Here is a 23,221-nt window from a genome sequence, read left to right as displayed (position 1 = left end):
TAAAAACAGTGGTTTTACTTATTTTCAGTCCCTTTGTTTCACTTTATTAAAAACTTTGAACTTGGCATGTTCTTATTCTTGAATGTAAATGAATGTCTATACCTTGTTTGAAGGAAAGTTGTTTTGAGATATGTTGTGGAAGTCTTACAATGAATTGAAATAGTAAAGGGTTTTTTCCCCTTTGCTTCACTAAGACTTATTTAGTTGTGGTGCTCTGAATGTTGCTCTACTTTAAGGTGATAGTTTAATTCATTCTTTTAGCTGCAAGTGACTTGACTGTATTCCATTGTGTAACTAGATCATGGGATTAATGTAAGTATCATACACAAAGTTTTTATGCCCACTAACAAGTTTGGATCTTTTACGCCACAGTATGTTACTCAATCATCATTCTTGCAACAAAAAGCAACCAAGCAATGGCTATTTAAAAAAAACTAAACCAACAAACAAAATTCTGTTAAGTGTGAAAGTACTTCCTGGTAAAAATATATTTGGTAACCACTAGGTTACAAATGAAGGAATAAGGGTTGGCTGCCTAATGGATGATTTTTCGTCTTGAATATCGCTAATTTTGGCTATTTTCTTTGAAAATAAAGCTTATTGTACCGAGTTAATACTGTATTTGGATGGGTGATATCTTGAAGACCTGATACATGGTGTTCTAAGGGAATTGTTCTTCTGATCCTACTAATTTGTTTATAATATATAAAATATTTTTAAAACGGATGTCTGTCCTAAAGACATAGTAGGAACATGCTATTGTGCTGGAGGCCTAGTTTTGGTTCCTGGGGCTTCAGTTGATAAATGAGATACCTACCCTGCAGATACTATGGTCTGTGACTTCTGTTCTCAGCTGATTGAGATTGGATCTGCTCAATACTTGGATGAGAAGCGTTCCAGGAAAAAGTGTTCATGAAAGGCATGCAGAGTCTTTCACTTAGATCACTGGCTTGAACCCAGCAGGGGTCTATTGACTGAAAATAATTTTCATCTGCTTATTTGGTGGTATAACTCTAATTATATTTGAGGCGAACTGACAGGACAAAGTGTGGAAGTTTGAATTGCTACTTCCTGTCCTGTACTTATTCAATGGATGACTAGGAGTCTTTGGGCCTAACTGTCTACCTCTTATCTTTTTAAAATTGGGTTAGCTTATTTTTAGCTACTTACAGAGCTTCAAACTAGATTTTAAATACACATTTTAAGCAAAGGTTCTGTAATATGCTGAATAATACTATTCCAGACTGTTCTAGTCACTTGTACTTATAAGCCATAATCTTTCTGTGTTGAGCATTTCTGTGCACAACCCAGATGGGAGCAGAGACTACATTTCCAAGTGGCAAAAGTTTCAGTATTTCTGTGCTTGTCTTTGTGTTCATGTCTTGGATAAAAATATAAAAATCACTTCAAAGAAGTTCACCAGTGCATCTTCAAAAAGTGCAGTGAAATACCTTGTTGCTTGGCTTGGTTCTTTCAGCTTAAATTTTTGTCAACCAGTCACCAAGCAAAAAACTATAGATACCTTTAGGACAATTTCCTGGATGCTTTGTATATTTCCAGCCCAGCACATGGGTATTTTGCTTGGGGATCATGCAGCTAAAGCCTGATGCTTAACATGGAGTTCTTACAACTTAAACACATGGAGTTATTTGAAGTGTATGCTATACATCCTCTTTTATAGGAGAAATAAAAGGTGAAACATGCAGAAATCTTGTATAGCATAACCTATAATTTTCTCCCAATTCCTGATGAGCAAATTCATAGACAAAAAGATTAATCTCTTAGCAGGTGGGACAGGTTTAGATCAGAGTCTGGGAGCTCTATGAAAGTAGCATATTCATCCTTAAAGAGATTTTAGGGGGCGGGGGAAGCATGCTCCTTTTCTTCGATGCTTAGGGTGATTGACTCCTTCTGGGAGTTCAGCTGCCATCATTTGGCCCTTCTGAAGCTGTTCCCCTACATAAAACAACTCTTCAGAGTCTTGCTTTAAAAAGGCAAATCATTCCAGTAATCATTTGTATTTATATCCATATCCCGCTAATCTGTAAAGGTTTAATTCTCCTGTGACTGGATATGGAGATGGAATTGTCATTTGATAATCTAAGAGAAGTAAAGTGCTGTCTTGATTCTATTTCACAAGATAGTTTTACCTCTAGAAGCAAACTAGATAGAAAGTGCTTTCTTAATTCTGATTACGCTTTGGAAAGATTTGTTGTAAAAGAGAGCTTATTTAGGCATTAATTGAAGGATGATCTTGGTCTGAGTTTGACGTGTGGTAAGAATCCCTTCCACATTTAACATTTGAGCGAGGATGCATGCCACCTAAGGAAAAACTCAGTCCTTAAGAAGGCTCTATCTAAAGCACATATGTGCAAAGTATCAGGCCCCGCTTCACTTGTTTATTGAAGGGGAATATGTTGTCTTTTCTGCTCCCAGTCGGCTTCTAGACCTAGAATATCCGTCTCGGAGGGAGAGCCACAGGGCAGGGCTAGGTCGCCCATCTCCTAACACCCTATCAAAAACCAAACGTGTGTAAGCTGCTGAAGTGAGTGCCGTGAAAGAAATATCAACACTCTTCTCAGGATCAAAAGAATTTATCGCTACTCTTCTAAAGAAACAACTGCAATGGTAAGTGACTAGGATTCTAGTACTATTTCTGGGATAAATGTTATGGGTAAGACTTCCTCCTGAAGTCTTTTAGTAAGTTGTATCTGCACTGGGAAAGTGAAACTTTCTATTGTCAGTCTCCCAGCAGTCTCCAGTAAAATTTAGTTCATTTTAGTTAGAACATTGTTAAGGCTAATTTCTCCATTTGTAAAGGAAGTTCAAACAATAGTCATGCACAAAAAGTCATTAGGGTTGTCAACCCTCCATGATTCTCCTGGAGTCTCCAGGAATTAAAAATTAATCTTTAATTAAAGATTATGTCCTGTGATGACACCTCCAGGAATATGTCCAACCAGAATTGGCAACCCCTAGGAGTCATCAAAGAAGAAAATAGTCTTCATCCAGCTACTGTCGAATGATTGTCCTGCTATAAAGACAAAAGATATAAGCTATCAAAAAGAAAATGGAAAAAAAAAAAAGAGAAAAGTAACCCCTGAACCTGTTCCAAGTTCTGGAACCTTGTGCCATTCCAGAGGGGGTGAACTGTCATTGAGCTTTACTAGTCTAACAAGGAACACCAAAAAGAGATTATTTATTAGAATTCTCTGACACTATGAGAGTGTGGCAAACATTTGTTTATATTCCTCATCTTCCATTATCTGGAGATGTTACAAAGGAGGAATAGTTATAACCATGATGCCTTATAAACTGCAGGACTTTAAAAGTGGATATTGCAGCCAGCCTTACCAAAAGTAGGCGCAGCAACTGAATCTTCCCAAGTACCCATTTTATATTAGTTGAAGAAATCCCCTCTAGTTGAAGAAGCATTGTAGAAAGATCTCCTAGACAAAAGTAGAAAAAGGGACACTGGTTCCATTCAAACTTCATTTGCTTCTACAAATTCTGATAGGAGTAGAATTATGAACTGACTCAAAGGAAGCTATTGACTACCATGATCAAACTATTAAGTCAACAGCAAATATCACTAGCTTCATATTTTATAATGGACATTTATGTTGACGTATACATTGAGATTTCACTCTATAAAATGATATGCACTACTTCAATGGAAAGATTATCTGTTTTTCCAAATTTTCATCACAAAATTTGCTGATGGGAAAACTTGAGGCACGAAAAAATACTGTGGCAGAAGAAATGGAGAAGGGAAAAGTCTTCCCTTTATTCAAAACCTTAAAGTCCACAGTGGAATCACTTTAGATCATTCTTTCAAAATCTTTGTTTCTATTTTATCTTCAAGGTCTAGATACGCTACGTGAAGGATTCTAAATTCTGGAACAGACTCTGAAGGGGTGACAAGTCTAGACATAAATATTTGCAAGAACCAGTGATTGAATCACAAGTATTTGTTCTCCAGAGATAATCCGATAGGGAGAAATGTGTTTTTGCTCATCTCTCTCAATGAAATGGATGAAAACATCAACAAATTAGCTTTTTAAAATTTATATCTAAGGGTCATGTAATACACTAATTACCTCAGTTTTTATTCAAGTAATCTTGTGCTCCAAAGTTATTTCTGAGCTCTGCTTGGGTTGTATGTGATTCTGAGTATTTAATGCACTACTGCATTAGTTTGAAGTTGAATAAATGTACAAGATGAAGTATCAAAGAGAAATGTTATCTGCAACATTATCAGCTACATCTCTAATGCTAAACCTATTGCATTCATTGTTGTAGTGGATGCATAGTGCTACATGTCACTTCAGATTTTAAGGGTCACTTGCTTTCACAGGTTTATTAGTATTATAGTTTACTCTTCAGATTGTCTTCAGTTTTATATGTATTCCCTGAAATAGTAGTGTTAATACCATATCTGATGGGAAAGGGGACATACTGGAGCTTTTAAGACTATATTTGCTTATAAAAGCAATAATAGTCTAGAATTAATAGTAACCAAGATGTCAAATGTTATAGAAAAAGAATTAATGGTTAAATGCCCCCCAAAGCAATATACCACTTAGAGAAAGGCCAACTCAAGTGATTTGGGGAGAAAGTGGTATTTTATTCAAAAATAAAGGTATAAAGTGTGTATAGTAGAGAGAAAATGTGAAAATTGACTTAAAGATTTTGCCTTTGTCGTCTTACCACATGATGTAATAGAAACAAGAATTTACATGTGCATCTTGTAAAATTATATTTGTCACTATGGCCCCATATTGAATAATGATACAATTTTTCAATTCCTTACCTAGTCATCTAGTCTTTGACTGTTCACAAACATAGTCAGAAATTTCTCCCTTATGAGAACAGCATTAACAATGGAAACCCCTTCCTGGATTGGGCAATATATGAAAAGTACCTTTTTAAGCTGCAAGTCTCTTGACAACTCAGAAGCACATCAGCGTCTTGCAACTATTCTGACTCCTCAGTTCCACGGGAATGTCAGAGGTTATTAACAATGAGCCACATATTAATAATATCAGAAAGCAATATTTCAGCCTGTCCCACAAAAAGCCACAGGAATTGTTATTGAGCAATGACCTCTAATATTTTGGCAATGCAAATAGGTATACAATATGAATATTAATTGGCCAAATTGACAGATGGTTCTCCAGAGGGAATCAAATTTTCATTGAAGACTTAGCACTCAAATACAAACTTTCAGAGATACTGAAAATAGACTAAATCAAAACACAATACTCTATTTTCTTAACAGAAGGGGCTCTGGGAGCATTTGCTGTGGATGTTCAATGCTATCCAAAATTTCTAGTACATGTTTCTCTTAATTGTCTTTTAGACTGCTAAAAGATCAAGAGGAAATCCTTATAATACTGTGGCTGTAAAATGGTTGAAGGGATAATCCTTTTTGGATCCAAGAGATCAGAAGTCCTTCACTATTACTTACCAAGAGAGAGGCTCTTGCAAACCAGGTTGCTTTTCTATATCCAATCTCCTCCATATAAGTTTGACTTTGCAGTCATCCTGTGAGATCCTCATCACTTGGAACATCAGCATATAAAATTTATGGTTAATATACAAACACTAATGTATGAAAAAGAAACCAAATACTAGAAGGAAAAAAACTGATACTCTAGCAAGGACTATCTCTGGGATTATATCAACATCTTCAAAGTACAAGAGACTGTTTTGAACAGTGATATAGATTCTGAGAATTAATTCTGGAATCTGTATACTTTCACACTGTAAGATTCTGAAAAGGTGTAAATCTAACTGAGACTTGTATAGGAAATATTTTTATTCTGCCTAAATCTTGTACTATAGGCAACTGACAAATGCTTTTAAGAGATGTGAGTTTAATTTCTTCTTGATTTTTGAATACTTAAACAATATTTTTATTAGACATGAATGCTAGAGCCAAAGCTTTTTCCATGGACTATCAATATTAGATTCATAATTTGCTTTTAAAATATTTTGTGTATGCCAACACTTAATTTCCTTTTCTTAGGCCACAAGAAATTGGCCTGTCTTGGTCTTAACATAAAAAGGATAAAGTAATAGCAAAGCTGGATGCATGAAGGACAATAAAATCTCCAATTCTTTTAAAAACAAATAAGTGTTTTGAAATACCAAATTGTTATACTGCTTCTTAGGATTTTTTAAAATAAGAGCCTCATTGGAATCTAGCATCAGTAATGACCCAGACGGGAAGTTAGAACAAAATGAAATAATGCTAGTCATGTCCAGAAATAATCCACCACCTTCACGGCTGTTTCTTCCCAAATCACCAGCTTGTGTAGATTTACATACCACAAATAAACACATCTTGAAGATTCACTGAAAAGCTTTTTTTATTGAGACCTTAGTTCATAGTTTTCTTGCTTCCCCTGCTAAAGTTAATGATATAAAGAACATCTCAAGCAGTACAGGCTGTTCAGCTCCCTGGACTGTTTGTGTTCATGATATCATCTGTGGAGGGTGAAACACAGAACCCTGATGTGACAGGTTTCCTGCAAGAGGAAATAATTTTCAAAATTGTATTTAAAACGTGTTTGTAAATTTTGAAATCTACTTGCATATGTGTTTTCTTAGGATGACATTCTTTTATTCTGGCTACAGTATTCAGTCTCTATGCAGGTGGAGAGTGAGGAGGTGGGGAGCTGAATTTTACCTCCTCAACTGAGGGGTCAGGAGCAGGGACTACTGCAGAGCCCCCCCAAACACCACAGGCTGAAATAGCCCCTCTAGATCATACCCTGACACTGGGCCATCATCAACATTCCTTCAAAGTATCCCATGTAGTGGACACAACAGGAGCCTCTGTATGACTGTTGAGTGCCCATGCCCAGCACAGCTCCTGTGTTGGCTTGAAGATTTGGGATTTTAAGATACATTTTTAAAAATTTTATTTTCAGAAAAAGCTTTGGGGCAACTTTTGAGAGCTAAACACTTATGTATGTCTATAATTCTGTGCGTCTTCCTCCACCCATCCTTGGAGGGAGGAACGTATCAGAATCAACTGTTATAAAATGGATAAGATAAAACATGTCTAGAAGTTATGAAGGAACAGTGCACAAACAATGGCTTTAACTTTGGTTGTACAAGATCCATCTCTACTGCAACATTTGAGAAACTAGTCCAGTAACATAGGCTAGGTGGATGGATGGAGGTAATGGATTGTTTTTAAATTATATAATTAAAAATTCTGTCCTTTTTTCCTCCCCACCATTTTGCTTGTTCACTTTATACATTCTCAGAGGTAGAAACCATGGGCCTGGTTTTCATTTATATTAAAGTCTCTGGCAATGAAAAGTAAATGAAAATCAAGTGCCATGTCTTTAGCACATGCACAAAGTGGGACTATGATCCTGATTTTTTTTTTTTTTTTTTTTTTTTTGGACTAGTCCAAAATAAATAACACTAACAAAGGAAATAAGCGAGATAATTGTGTAGTCATCATTTTGGAAAATATTACAAATTGATATGAGTCAATGGAATGACTCGTGAGTTAGAACTGCAATGTTCGGTCCTTGATTTGGAAAGCCATTTCAGATGAATCTTTTGGAAGAATGGTACTCGGTCTGAATCAAACTTGCTCCAGTATTGTTCAGCTACTTCTCTCTGTGATGGAGTGGGATATTACTGTATCAAATTGTGAAGGTTTTTATACCTGTGTACTGTGACCACATTTGTTTGGACTTGCCCAAGGGCAGGCTGTTGTGCTGCGCTCCAGACAGCTGCTTTGCCTGGGAAAGGTGGTGTACATCGACACTGAAGGGCCATCGCTGACAGCCGTTGACTTTGACTCTCACCTACAGGCCTGCCCCTCATGGAATAATGGTAGTTCTACAGAGTGCTCTGAAAGAGAGGTTGAGGGGGACAAGCATGACCGATGGCTATAGCACTTATAGTTTGCACACGTGGCACAGAGACAGAGGCCCTATGTAAGATCCGGGTTTTACTCTGTGCAGGAGGGTTGACTGCTATACATAAGGACTTGCAGGACAGAGAGGGAAAGAGGGACTCTGCCCAGCTTAGTCTGTTGATGCACTACAAACTCACAGAAAGAGGTGAGCTCATACTATGGGAGGGTGCATTTTAGGACTTCAGGTTTGTTTTCAGAGATCTGTAACTCTTGATTGATTTAAGAGTAAATATGGTTAAATTCTTCTGCTAAAGCATTTGTTCTTTGCTTTTCTGTCATGTTGTGTCTGATGGGGTTAAACAAGTAAGTCCTAATTGCCCACAGCCTAGGTCGAGCTCTGGGGGATTGCGGAGAAGCAATTTGGGGGGCTCAGGAGGATTCTTACACTGGTTTCTGGACATTGACATCCCACATCCCAAGAAAGGGCATCAGACAAAGTCTGAACCTGGGAGTGTGAGTCCTACACCCCTAGAGCTAGTGAATAGAATCCAGACCTAGCTGGCTTGGAAGCACGTGAGACTCAGTGATTGGGTCCACTCGCTGTGGGCTAGTGACTATACAGTGAGTTACTGGGTCAGTTTGTAGCACGCTCTAATTGAGGGTTTAATGCTATGATATTGATAAATAGAAACATTCCTTTACCCTCTCGGCTTGTTATATCAGACACAGAATATAATAGTAGATATGGATACAAGTGAAATAAAAATTAACCTCTTAATTTCTTTTTTCAAAGTAAACACCTTGGTCCAAATTGGTGAATGTTTAATTTTTATTTTAGTAGTAATATTTCATTGCTGGTTCTTATGGAAAATCATGCTTTTCATGAATATGGATTTTCATAGTCTGTGTTTAATTAAACTGCTTTGGCAGGAGAAGGTGAGAAATGAACTTAAACTTCCTGGGTCCTTGATTGACGGGGTTTTTTTTGTTTGTTTGTTTGTTTGTTTTTTACTTCCGGTGAAATTGTCTGAAAGAGAACATCCTGTTTCTGTTGGATTCATGGGCATGTTATACCAGAGAAAATAAATTAACAAAACAAATTTTTCATGACTGCTTCTTCAAATGCAAGCTATGAAAATGCAGTCATTGCAGTTTAGAGGGGAAAGTGTATGATTACGAATAAGCTGTAACAAAATCAAGTGTAGTATGGCTACCATTGGCCCAATATGAAAAATCAGTGCAATATTAAATTAGTCTATGCCATGTGCTTGTGGCAGGTGTCCATTTAAACACCGAGGAATTCTTCCTGTTGCCATGTTATAGATAACTAGAATTTTAATTTCTGATATTCTTGGTGGTCCTACCAAACTCATAATGAAAGTATCTGATTCTATTGAATAAACTGATATGATTATAAGTACATTCTCCATATTAGCAGAGCATTGGGTCAGCATTATCTAAGTATTTACTTTGCATTATTTCATATACACTGTGCTGAGAGATTTTTCTAAACTTTCCTAAAAAAAGAAATCAAACCACAATGGTAATCACATTAGGTGTTAACAAAAGGTGAATCACATCAGGCATTTGTTAGACCAAAATCTTTTTCTAGTTTCATTACAGGGCAATGACTAAGTGAAATATGTCTCATCTTGATAAGTAGTTTATGTATTTGTCAGTGCCAACATTCTGACAATAAATTATTTTTTTCAGCAAAGTTCTTGGTGTTAAAAAAAATAAAAAGCTTAATGTTAGAGAGCAAAGGAAATTGAATGACTAATCCATTTTGATGTCTAAAAAACATTGGAAATTAAATCAACAGTGACATCTTGTGTGTAGTGTCAATATGACTAATTGAACGATTTTTAGCTCAGATTAAATTGAATTTCATATTAAAACAAACTAGTTTATGTGCTTTGTGGTATTAAAGTGTAATGGAGAGATGTTACATAGTGATAATTGTTTTTAAAGCATTCATTATATTACAGAAGAATATTTGTATTATAGTCAGCTTTGTGTAGTGTTCTGCAGAAATTATGGGAAAAACAAGCAGTGTGGTGTATGGGTAGAAGAGGTTGCTACAACTAGGCTGTAGGTTTCCTTCTTCCGAATGCTACTGCAATGATACCGCATTTATCGTCAATTGTTTATGCTGGAAGCGGTGTGGAGGTACAATACAGTGATGTGAACTTTGGGTATGTTTTTGCCTTTTGAGAGAAAGGTACCCTAAGGCATTTGATTAAAGAAAAACCCAGCAAAGCTCTAAATGCCTCTTTAAAGATTTTGGTATATGAAGTATAGCAGAGAAGAAATTCTCATCTCTCTCCAAAAGAGGTTATATCAACTGAAGTCTTCATGAGACCCTGTTGTTTCAGTAGCTGGTCTCGTACCACATCAAAAGTTTGTATCAAAACTCTTGTGGGCAACTGTTTTTCAACTGAATTATATTTTTGGGGAGCATTTGATCAGTTAAAAATAGACCCAGGGAGGTTTACACATCTTATAAAATAGAATTAAACTGTCAGCTTTGTATTCAGAAATTCTTGAGTTACTTATGGAGTCAGAAAATGAGTATACCAATAGGAGGTGGCACGCAATAGAGAAGCGGGCATTTCTGTTTCCTTCGACTCACAGATTCTTTAACATTAGTTCAATAGCTCCTGCTTGTTTTTCCTACTCCAGGAAGAGAGAGTCAGTTCAGGAGGCTACTCTGGGTTGGGGTATTTTATCTGTTTTCTGCTTCGCTGAAACTTTGATGGTGATAGCTCTTTCTTTTTTCTTTTAGACTTTAGATCTCCAATAGTTAAGCAGTGGATTCACAACAGTACCTTTATACTACTGAAGTGATCACTGTGATTATTTTATTATTCATATTACCATGTGTCTTGTGTAGCCTGTCTCTAGTCATATAGTGCCAGGTCATGGACCAGATGGAGCTCCCTGGCCATAGTAATGGCTTTCCCTGCATATCACAAAGGCTGCATGTTGCTTTAAAGGCCTTTACCAGCTCACTTGGATGAAGACTGCAACCGTGGGCCATAGACAAAGGTTGCAAAATGCCACAAATGTAGTAAGAAGGAAGAGTTCCTGGTATTCCTCCTTGATTCAACCATGTGATGACCCCAGCCCATAAATCATAGACATAATGTAAAACAGAACTTGTCTGCTCTTCCACACCCCAAAGAGTATGCAGTAGGAACACTAATGTTGATATTGTGCCTTTAGGGAGCCTCTAGCTCATCTGGGTTATTTTTGTGGGCATTGTGGGAAGCTCTCCCCCTCTCCTCTAGTCTCCTCTGCAGTTAAATTCTGAAGGAGGAGAACAGGGATCTTCTCTGTTAAAACTTTTCAAAGGGTCCCTAACCACAATAGTCTTCACTAACTATGGCAGACACTCTGAAAATGTGTCTGGAATCTCCACATGTCACTTCTCTAAAAGAGATTTTAAAAAAAGTAAGATTTTTGTGTGTTATCCATGTGCATGCCATTGCATTTTCTTGGAAATACTCCCCTTTCCTGTTTATTTCAGAAAGATAAAATGGCCAGAAGTGCCACAAGCATCAAGAGACAACAGAGGCTACCAGCAGAGGAAGCATGGAAGGCTGCTGCTGGGAGTGTCTGGTAATATGCTTGCCAGATCCTACAGAGGAAGGGCAAGAAGAAGCCATGAATGAAAAAGGGGTCGTAGTAGTTGGTAGGTCAGGCATATAGACTGGCTACTTCTGCTAGTCCAAGGTCTCAGGGAAAAGAGCAAGGATACCCTGTAGGGATCGTGAACAGGTTTTATGAGTTATTACCATTCCTCCCCCCGCCCATCTTTTTTTCTTTTTGTGGTTTTTCTAGTCCTTGTGTTTGCAGAGATAATATAAAAAATGAACTAAATATGAATCAATGCAGTGACTGACAGCTTGAATAACTCTGATTTGTGAACTGTCCATTCATCTCAAGCAGGGCCCTGTGGACTCTTCAATTTTGTTGCCATGGATTCAGGCTTTTTCCCATGATGCCATTAAATGGAGAATTTTGTCATCTAATTAATTTATTCTTCTGCATCCAGGCATCCATTGTTTTTGTTGTTTGTTTGTTTTTCTGTCTCCCTGTCCTGCTGGGACCTGTTACCTCTTGCTCTCCCAACTTCCCCTTAAGGTGAAGTTAATTGAATTATAGTATGTACACCCTGCACTGTTCCATAGAGATGGACAAGACAGTCCCAACCACCCTCCCTTTCTTTCCCTCTGCTGTAGATCTGTTTCTTGCAGCCTGGCTTTCCGTTCTAGTGGACTCTGATCAAAATGCATATCAGAATGCTTAAGAGGTACCCACAATACTTCAGAGGCTGTTGCAGTAGTTGGCAAAGTATTTTGGGATATGCATACAGCTAATAATAGGAAGGAGCACTGAGCTGTTTCAAGATCAAACATCCATCTTTACAAAAGAAATGCATTGTATTCTTCAAGCAAAAGCTTATAAGTTTACAAAACCAGAAGATTGTTTTATTAATGGCAATACTATGAACATGAAAGCCCTTGAGTATCATACTTAGTGTTGCTGTGAATAGTGAAAGCCGCCAAGCCTCATTATAATTTGAGGAAACATTGATAGCTCCCTGTGTCTTGAATGTTGTCAGTGTTTTGTTGGGATCTGCTGCTGCTGTTAGTCAATTCAAGACATTCTCTCTCCAGTGATGCAGTCCGCTGTCAAATTCACAACATGTCTGCAGATGTCTGTGAACGTCTCAATACAACTGGATGAAGGTTGAGATCCACTGGATTTAGAGAACTTCCAGATGAAATCAACCTGTGACTGTACCCTCTGAATGGATGAGGTTGTTTGGTTTACACTTGATAAGGTTTTTCAGGGAAGAAAACAATTCTGTCCTTCCCATCTTACCTCCCTATAGACATCTTGTCAAATCTTGTAATACCATATTTTCTGTTTTACAAATCAATAGCCGGAAATTTATCAATCTAATCCAAAATTAGCATCATTTTGTATGCCACTTCGCCAGCAATGTGCTGCAAAGATTTGATTATTGTCAGTACAGACCTGCATACTTCAGTAAACATGAATCTAAGCACCAAAGTCAGAACCCCCTGGAAAGTTCTACTCATACAAGTCTGAGCATATTGGGATTTCAGGTAAGGAGCTGTGGCCCAGAGTTCTGTTTTTCCAACCTCCAAAGCCATGATGTTGAAACTCCATTTGAACATTTCAGTCAGTACTGAATAGTACACAGGGCTTTCACAAAGGATTATGTGGCCATATAAGCAATTGTGTAACTTCTCCCTTTTGATGGAGCAGTTGATAGGGAACCAGGCAGTGATAGAGGATGAAGGAAATGCAGGTATCAGTGACAGCCTTTTATAGTGCCCTATAGGATCAGAAGCCCTGATGGAGGGATCTTGGAAGCTATGCATGAAATAGCTATGTGTAACTCTTGAAGGTGGACAGGAGAAGCACTAAGTACCTTAGAGCTCCATTTGAATGTAGCTAGGGGCAGGCTGACTTTTCTCCTGCACACTTGAAGCATGATGCAGCTGTGGATGTTCTGGCACTGGAATTCCTGAGCCCAATCAGGGACAAAGGCCACCTCTTTCAAAGCTTTGGTTTAAACTTTAACACTTTCCTAGGTGCAGCCCCTTCTCAGACCACCCCATTATTGTATAGGAACACTTGAAAATATTTATGAATGTAGGTCTGACCCTCAGGAGCCTCACCGTCTAGCAGCCCTACAGAGAAGAGGGGAGCATACAGACACTTATGGCACAAGACTGGGTGTTGAGCGTTTTAGGCTGCTATAGTGCCTATGAAGGGGAAGGAGGCTTGTGACAGTAGATTGGTAGAGTTTCTCTGCTGTACTGGGCTTTGCTGCATAATCTAGGTTCAAGGTACAGCACAAAACAGGCAACATCTGAGAATGCAGGACCTTACTAATTAAGCAATTTTTCTTGAAAGGAGTGTGGTCTGGGATCAGCATTAGCTGCGCAAATTGATTTTGGATGAAGTTTAAAATGCTGGTTTTGACTTGAATATCTCTAACAATATGATTTGGGTTATCTGCGACACCACCTGTTGTCCCTTGTGATACTGCTGCAATGGCTTCTGTTCCAGCTGCAGAGCTTACTGCACCTCTATCCCCTTCCTGCTCCCCTAAGGCGTCAGGCCTCATGCCTTTACCTCTCCTGGGGTGGAATTCCTCAATTCTCTCACACTTAGACCAGGTCCTAGGCGACAGTACTCTATGTATGAACTATGCTCACCCATGTGGTTTAACTGGATTTGGCAACTGTGATTTCCCCTTTTGGAGTTTGTGACCAGTGGTGTGTGTATTGACCATACAACTTACTTAAAACTAAAGAATTTTGTTTTAACAGTAGGAACAAAGCATTTAGGGAGTAAGGATTTTAAAACAGTCTACGCATATCTGTTTTACTTTCACCCCTACCTTCCCCTGCTGGTAAGCTAGGTTAGGCCTAACTTCAGTCACAGAAGATGTCTGTCAATCTGGTTCCCCTGAACTCCCTAAAATCTTGAGGAAGAGTGAGTCCTTTTTAGTCCAGTCACAGTTTTTGTTCTTGTCAGTTCTCAGGCTTTGCCCCTGCTTGTCAAACCCAGTTCTGCAAGATGATTGGAACAGGAGGTAGAATCTCTAAAGTTAATAGTTAAGGGATTTGTCTCTTAACCCTTTATTTCCTGAGGGGTGGTTTATCTTGAGTCATTGTTTCATGTCCTGTTGTTTTTCTTGCTAGTCCCCCAGATTAAAATAAACTAATTTGTGCATACAGTAAACATTCCAATTACCAGGTTTCATACAGTATCTGAGTTATTACAGAGCTGCTCCTCTTCTGTCACAACTTCAGTGAGACTGCTCATGTGCTTAAAGTTAGGCTCATGCTTAAAAAATGTACTGAATAGGAGCTGATGGAATGGAATTCTTAATGAGGGGTCTTTGACTCTTGAAATCACTTTCTCCTCTCCTATTTGGTCTGTCAGAACCAGAGTTGGTGACTTTTAGGGCACATACTGGAAAACACGTCTTTCCATATTTTTTTCCTTTTGAGAAGGGAGTTGGTTGGGAGAGAGCTGGTTTTAGGGGGTGATGAAAGGGGAGTAGTTTGAGACCAATGACTTATTGAACTGTTTTAATTTTTGTCCAAACCCAGAGCATAACATGGATACTTTATAAATGTGAATAAAGACAGTAATTTAAAAGGGCTTTTTGTGTTTGTTTTTTTACTACTTCATTAATTGTTCAGTAAGGCATATATGATTGCATTTAGAAAATAATGCACCATTCTTTTTTGGCAGTGTAAACTGATATGCATAGACAAATATTGATATATTTCAGTCGTGTCTTCTGTTTCTGTATCTAGTACAATTACAGCATGCCGACACTCTTTTTAAATGTGTTAATTACAAATGAGCAAAGATGTGAAATCGAAGTTTTACTATATTTAGCTAAATTTGCTTGTATTTAAAAAATAGACTACTATTCTGAAATATTTACCCTTTCTTCCCCTCCGTCCCCCCAGATTTGAGTTCTGTGAACCTGCCTTTGTGGTTGGTAATTGTCTGGAGATTGCATCGGATAGTCATCAGTATGACCGGATTTATTGTGGAGCTGGGGTCCAGAAAGATCATGAGAACTACATGAAAATTTTATTGAAAGTTGGAGGTATTCTGGTTATGCCGATAGAAGATCAGGTGATTCACTGACAATTTTCCCTTGCTGTGTTTTGATATAAGAATCACACAGTTTAACAAAAATGCTTGTCTCGTATGTAGACTATAGACTTGATTTACTTGCTTTTTGACTAATAATCCTTGTCTGCTCAATTACAGCAGTACAGTGTGAATGTGAAGATTTTTATAGTCTTTTAAAGTGATCGTAGGCGCTGTTTGAGTGTTTTGTTTTTAAGTCAAACTAGCTTGCCATATCACCCATATGTCCATATTTACAAGGACACCATTAACTTGAAATCTAATTAGCTAAAAAAAAAAAGCTGGGACAAAGGGTGAAATCCTGGTCCAGTTGAAGTCCATAGCAAAACTCCCATTGACTTCAATGGGGCCAGGATTTCGCAAAAAGTACTCTAATGTGCTATACCTGCCCCAGGGCGTCCTTGATTTATAAAACAAAAAAAATCCTATCCTATTTTCTTTAAAAAATAATTTTCTCTTCCCTATTGTGTGAAAGAAAACTCAGCACAGATTTATCTAGTTGACTGTAGGGGAAGCAGTGACATTAACTATATAGGCAGACTAACAACATTGAATTTTTTAATGATCTCTTTCAGATATTGTTATTTTAGGTGTTACGTGTCACAATAATAGGGAAAATATTTTCAGTCAGAAGTGTAATTTAATAATAAAATATTTAGCATCTATATCATTTTTATTCATAGATCTCAAAGAGCGTTACTGGCAAAAGTAAGCATTATTATCTCCAGTTTACTGATAGGAGACACTGATGCAGAGAGATAAAGTAACTTGCTCAAGTTACTGTCCTTTTACAGCCAAATTTTTATTGAAATGTTTGAGCTGAAGATTAGTTTGCAAGTTACTTCGTAGTTAACAGTCCTCACTAAAGGAGTTGTCATATAGTTGCTACATAACTTCTTCCAAACAGCACTGAAATTGTTTAAAAGCGTGTATCATTAAAATACGCTATCATATAGGTAGCATAATTGGGTGCTTTCTAAATTGATAGGCATATCATGTTACTTTCACTAGTAAACATTATTCTCTATATAGATAAACTAAAATATTTCCAAGGAAAATTCTAATCTAATTAAATAGAAGATTAATGATTCATATAAGTATACTTTGCTAATATTTATGAATGCAGGAGAATCTGAGAATTATCGTGATCTTGGACTTGCTGGTTTCACCCTGGACCAGTGCCAAAGAAAGCCCTGCTAGATTAACTTAATAATAGAGGTGTGTTCATTTCTCCTATTTTTCAGCCACCAATCATAGAATCAGAATATCAGGGTTGGAAGGGACCTCAGGAGGTCATCTAGTCCAACCCCCTGCTCAAAGCAGGACCAATTCCCAACTAAATCATCCCAGCCAGGGCTTTGTCAAGCCGGGCCTTAAAAAAAATAAAGTATCTTTAACAATACCTCCTATAGAGAGATGTGTAGTTATGTGCCCACTACTGTGGTGGTTAGACACAAGTTGTGTCTAGGCAGTTTAGGATTTTCAGAGTATGATCACGCAAATGCAGATGAAACTGTTCTAAATCTTTCTAAATGTCGCTCTGCCTTCTTAGCTTACAGTAATATTAAATGTAAATAATTTGGACATTTGAACTTTAAAAAAAAAGTTACCAAAAGGGCATTGTTAATAAAACATAAATACATGTCAAAGCTCTTATTTTTTTCAGAGCACAACAAAATGGGAAATGGCTGAGTATCATTTTATAAAGTATATAAAATTCAGTTTTGGCAAGAGAACAGCTTCTCTGAATTACATTTGAAGCAAATTAAAATGGCAATGTTATAAACTGCCTCAAACTGAAGAATGGTGGGTGTAACAAAAACAAATAAGAAAGCAGATGAAATAATTTACTTAACTGCTGAACTTTGTCTTATATTTTTGTTGTTTTCATGCAGCTAACACAAATCCTGCGAACTGGACAGAACACTTGGGAAAGTAAAAACATCCTTGCTGTTTCATTTGCTCCACTAGTACAACCCAACAGGAATGACAACAGCAAACGTGATACTGTGGGACTGCGTAAGTGTCATCTGTTGTGGCTTTTTCTTTTTGGCACATCTAAGTTTATTGGGCCTGAGCTGGTATTCCTGTCCACAGGGTGGGGAGGCTGTGTTATACAGACATAATGCACTAGAATGGGAATGTACTGTTCAGAAAAGCTCTAGCCCCCTCTGGTTCTGATATATAAAACTTCTGACTTGTGTTCAGCATCACTAAGACACAAATCTCTCTGTACCCAATGAAGTGTATTATTTTTTATATTTTAAATTAAAACAATACAGTGAGTTTCCTGGTCTCTCTCTCTCCCCCCCCCCCTCATTTTTTCTTGTGGACATTCCCAAAATCCTATTGTTGACATTAGAATCATAGAATATCAGGGTTGGAAGGGACCTCAGGAGGTCATCTAGTCCAACCCCTGCTCAAAGCAGGACCTATCCCCAACTAAATCATCCCAACCAGGGCTTTGTCAAGCCTGACAAACCTAAAAACCTCTAAGGAAGAAGATTCCACCACCTTCCTAGGTAACCCATTCCAGTGCTTCACCACCCTCCTAGTGAAAAAGTTTTTCCTAATATCCAACCTAAACCTCCCCCACTTTAACTTGAGACCATTACTCCTTGTTCTGTCATCTGGTACCACTGAGAACAGTCTAGATCCATCCTCTTTGGAACCCCCTTTCAGGTAGTTGAAAGCAGCTATCAAATCCCCCCTCATTCTTCTCTTCTGCAGACTAAATAATCCCAGTTCCCTCAGCCTCTCCTCATAAATCATGTGTTCCAGCTCCCTAATCATTTTTATTGCCTTCTGCTGGACTCTTTCCAATTTTTCCACATCCTTCTTGTACTGTGAGGCCCAAAACTGGACACAGTACTCCAGATGAGGCCTCACCAATGCCGAATAGAGGGGAATGATCACTTTCCTCTATCTGCTGGCGGTGCTCCTACTTATACAGCCTAAAATGCTGTTAGCCTTCTTGGCAACAAGGGCACACTGTTGACTCCTATCCAGCTTCTCATCCACTGTAACCCCTAGGTCCTTTTCTACAGAACTGCTGCCTAGTCACTCGGTCACTAGTTTATAGCAGTGTATGGGATTCTTCTGTCCTAAGTGCAGGACTCTGCACTTATCCTTGTTGAACCTCATCAAATTTCTTTTGGCCCAATCCTCTAATTTGTCTAGGTCCCTCTGTATCCTGTCCCTACCCACCAGCGTATCTACCACTCCTCCCAGGTTAGTGTCATCTGCAAACTTGCTGAGAGTGCAATCCACACCATCCTCCAGATCATTAATGAAGATATTAAACAAAACCAGCCCCAGGACCGACACTTGGGGCACTCCGCTTGATACCGGCTGCCAACTAGACATGGAGCCATTGATCACTACCCTTTGAGCCCAATGATCTAGCCAGCTTTCTGTCCACTTTATAGTCCATTCATCCAGCCCATACTTCTTTAACTTGCTGGCAAGAATACTGAGGCAAGAGTACATCCCCCTCGCAGTCCACCAAGTCCACTTTGACTAAGCACAAATAAAACATACACAGTTAATACTTGGTGTTGCAGAGGATGGTGAATGTATGCCCCTTGTGCTGCCTTCCAAAGAGCAGTGAAACATTGTATAAATCCCTCTTCTCCCCCAGAGTGGAATGGGATGGCCAGAAGCACCATATGCCTAGTGGCTGATGGTAAGCCTCTGTGCCTCTCTATAGTCTGTGTCTTGGGAAGGGAGCCAGAACATTTCAGGGACATGGAGATGCTTAACAGATGGTGATTGGGATTTTCTTTCTCATTCCAACACTTTAGATCAAATTTTTTTTAAAGGTATTTAGATGCGGTGCCTAGTGGGATTTTCAAAAGTGCCCAGTTGCTCTTCTCTGTTCAGCCATTTTTACACATTTTACACTATCCTCTGACCAGGGTTCTCAATCCAATTCAGTCACATTCCCTAGATGGTGAAAAACACTTTTCAGGCTCTCTCCGCTACCTTGCTTCAGTTGTCATGATATAAATTCTTTTTTTTTTCAAATCCTCTTTCCTGCCCAGAGGTATAGGCAGGGGGAAAACCTACTTCTTGTGTTCCAGATACAGTACTTTGAAAGGAGGCAGTGTAGGAAGGAACTCAAATGTGAAATGGCAGCATTAACATCAGTGGTAAGTAACCTGTCATTTAGATCAGCTTCTGTACCAGCTAATGGTACAAGATAGCTAATGTGACACCAATATTTTAAAAAGGCTCTAGAGGCGATCCTGGAAATTACATGCCGCTAAGCCTAACTTCAGTACCAAGCAAATTAGTTGAAACTACAGTAACTCCTCACTTAACATTGTAGTCATGTTCCTGAAAAATGCGACTTTATGTGAAACAGTGTTAAGCAAATCCAATTTCCACATAAGAATTAATGTAAATGGGGGGGTTAGCTTCCAGGGAAATTTTTTTCACCAGACAAAAGACATTATATACATGTATAGTATAAGTTTTTTAAACAATTTTAAACAAACAGTTTAATATTGTACACAGCAATGAATGATTGTAAAGCTTGGTTGAGGTGGTGGAGTCAGAGGGTGGAATATTTCCCAGGGAATGCCTTGCTGCCAAATGATGAACTAGCACTCGGCTGAACCCTCAAGGGTTAATACGCTGTTGTTAATATAGCCTCACACTCTACAAGGCAGCATGGACTGAGGCAGGAGGGAGGAAACACAACAGATGCAGGGCAGTTGCTGTAAATACTTCCCTGCAAAAACTGAACATGATGATGAGCCCATGCTATCCAGCTGGAGCACACCACTCCCTCCTCCTGACAGCACATGCACGGCTGCACAGGTGCTGACTTTCAAAAGTTCTGGGGGGTGCATGCATTAGTGAAAGAGAGAGATATGTGCATTGCCCCTTTAAGTACGCTGACCCCACTTCAAGTACATTGCCCTTTTAAGCAGATCAGACAGGAAGCAACAGCTTAGAGCAAGCTCCCTCCGTTCTGTCCCGGAGTCCTGTCCTCTCCTCCGCTTTGTGGAGAGGGGGTACGGAGCGGGGGTGGGGGGCAGGAGCAGGGGGACATCCTGATATCAGCACCCCTTTCTCCTCCTCCCCCAGCAAGCAGGAAGCCTCCAGGAGCAGCTCTAAGGCAGAGGACAGGTCAGGAGCAGAACAGCAATGAGGGGAGGGACAGCTGAACTGATGCTGGGCAGCTGCTGAGCCACATACCTTAAAGGGAATTTAGGGGAGCTGATGGGGGGGGGGGCTGCCGGCTTCCCCTGGTTCTAATCCCCACAAGGAGGGGCTGCTCTTCCGGAGATTCCTGCAAGCAGTGGACAAAGCAGTCAGCTGCCAAACGACATTATAAGGGAGCATTGCGCAACTTTAAACAAGCATGTTCCCTAATTGATCAGCAATGTAACGACGAAACAACATTAACCGAGACGACTTTAAGTGAGGAGTTACTGTATAGTAAAGAACAGAGTTATCAGATACATAGATGAACACAATTTGTTGGGGAAGAGTCAACATGGTTTTTGTAAGGGGAAATCATGCCTCACCAATCTACTAGAATTATTTGAGGGGGTCAACAAGCATGTGGACAAGGGGGATCCAGTGGATATAGTGTACTTAGATTTTCAGAAAGCCTTTGACAAGGTCCCTCACCAAAAGCTCTTAAGCAAAATAAGCTATCATGAGATAAGAGGGTAGATTCTCTCATAGATCAGTAACTGGTTAAAAGATAGAAAACAAAGAGGTAGGAATAAATGATCAGTTTTCAGAATGGAGAGAGGTAAATAGTGGTGTCCCCCACAGGAGTCTGTACTGGGACCAGTATTGTTCAACATATTCCTAAATGATCTGGAAAAAGGGGTAAACAGTGAGGTGGAAAAATTTGAAGATGATACAAACTACTCAAGATAGTTAAGTCCAAAGCAGACTGCGAAGAATTAAAAAGGGATCTCACAAAACTGGGTGACTGGGCAACAAAATAGATGAAATTCAGTGTTGATAAATGTAAAGTAATGCACATTGGAAAACATAATCCCAACTATACATATAAAATGATGGGGTCTAAATTAGCTGTTACCACTCAAGAAAGAGATCTTGGAGTCATTGTGGATAGTTCTCTGAAAACATCCACTCAATGTTCAGCGACAGTCAAAAAAGCTGAAAGAATATTGGGAATCATTAGGAAAGGGATAGATAATAAGACCAAAAATATCATGTTGCCTCTATATAAATCCATGGTACGCCCACATCTTGAATACTGCATACAGATGCAGTTGCCCCATCTCAAAAAAGATATATTGGAATTGGAAAAGGTACAGAGAAGGGCTACAAAAATGACTAGGGGTATGGAACAGCTTCCATTGAGGAGTGATTAATAAGACTGGGACTTTTCAGCTTGGAAGAAATACGACTAAAGGAAGAGGGGGGGAGGGATAGCTCAGTGGTTTGAGCATTGGCCTGCTAAACCCAGGGTTGTGAGTTCAATCCTTGAGGGGGCCACGTAGGGATCTGGGGCAAAATCAGTACTTGGTCCTGCTAGTGAAGGCAGGGGGCTGGACTCGATGACCTTTCAAGGTCCCTTCCAGCTCTAGGAGATAGGATATCTCCATTAATTATTATTATTATTATTATTATTATTATTATATGATAGAGGTCTATAAAATCATGACTGGTGTGGAGAAAGTAAATAAGGAAGCGTTATTTACTCTTTCTCATAACACGAGAATTAGCAGTCACCAAATGAAATTAATAGGTAGCAGGTTTAAAACAAGCAAAAGGAAGTATTTCTTCACACAATGTACAGTCAACCCGTGGAACTCTTTGTCAAAGGATGTTGTGAAGGCCAAGATTATAACAGGGTTCAAAAAAGAACTAGATAAGTTCATGGAGGATAGGTCCGTCAATGGCTATTACCATGCTCTGAAGTGTCCCTAGCCTCTGTTTGTCATAAGCTGGGAATGGCGACGGGATGGATCACTTGATGATTACCTGTTCTGTTAATTCCCTCTGAAGCACGTGGCATTGGCCACTGCTAGAAGACAGAATATTGGGCTAGATGGACCATTGGTCTGACCCAGAATGGCCATTCTTACATTCTAGCTGTCACAGCCAGAATAAAACAAGCCTAAGTAGGAGTCCAAGCCTTGCTTATTAGAACCAATATAGAACATACTTAATACAAATATGGAGGGGCATGTCATGTGTTGTACTGACAGTTACTGCAGCCCTTCTGTGAGCAAATCAAATCATTCTAAAGGCAGAACAGAACTAGAAGACTGCAAAGGTTGCACTAAGAGGAGAGTCCTGGTGCAACCTTAACTGTGGAACTACTTAATGTTAATCTCTGTACTAGACAACTAAAAGTTGTTCTTTATGGTCCCTATATGTATATTCCAAATGTGGGTGCAAATGCACTCCATGCGCCGGAGCTGGAAGATTTTCTTAGCAGTATTCGTTGACCTGCACATGTGTCCCCTAATGCTCGTAGCTGAGGGTATAATAGGTTGTGCAGATCGACGCCCTCCAGTTCCCTATTACCACCATGTGGCCTGAGTCAGAACCCTAGTTCTTTCACACTTAGTTTCAGAGAGTGACTTTTGTCCATTTGTATATAGTAGCTTA

The 23,221-nt window shown here is 39.0% G+C and overlaps 1 protein-coding gene across 2 annotated transcripts in view; it reads left to right on the top strand.

Moving 5' to 3' along the window:
- Nucleotides 1-23,221, top strand: part of PCMTD1 (protein-L-isoaspartate (D-aspartate) O-methyltransferase domain containing 1) — an 83,860-nt gene that overhangs the window by 51,618 nt on the left and 9,021 nt on the right. For both annotated transcript variants that reach the window (XM_026662013.2, XM_026662018.2), the window contains exons 4-5: nt 15,421-15,592; nt 17,506-17,629. In XM_026662013.2, the coding sequence (XP_026517798.1) occupies nt 15,421-15,592; nt 17,506-17,629 (296 nt within the window). The remainder of the gene's footprint in view (nt 1-15,420; nt 15,593-17,505; nt 17,630-23,221) is intronic.

The sequence above is a fragment of the Terrapene carolina genome, unplaced genomic scaffold (assembly GCF_002925995.2).
Source record: "Terrapene carolina triunguis isolate 2854851 unplaced genomic scaffold, T_m_triunguis-2.0 Scaffold58, whole genome shotgun sequence".
Classification (NCBI taxonomy): domain Eukaryota; kingdom Metazoa; phylum Chordata; order Testudines; family Emydidae; genus Terrapene; species Terrapene triunguis.
This window is presented reverse-complemented; position numbering and strand designations above follow the sequence as displayed.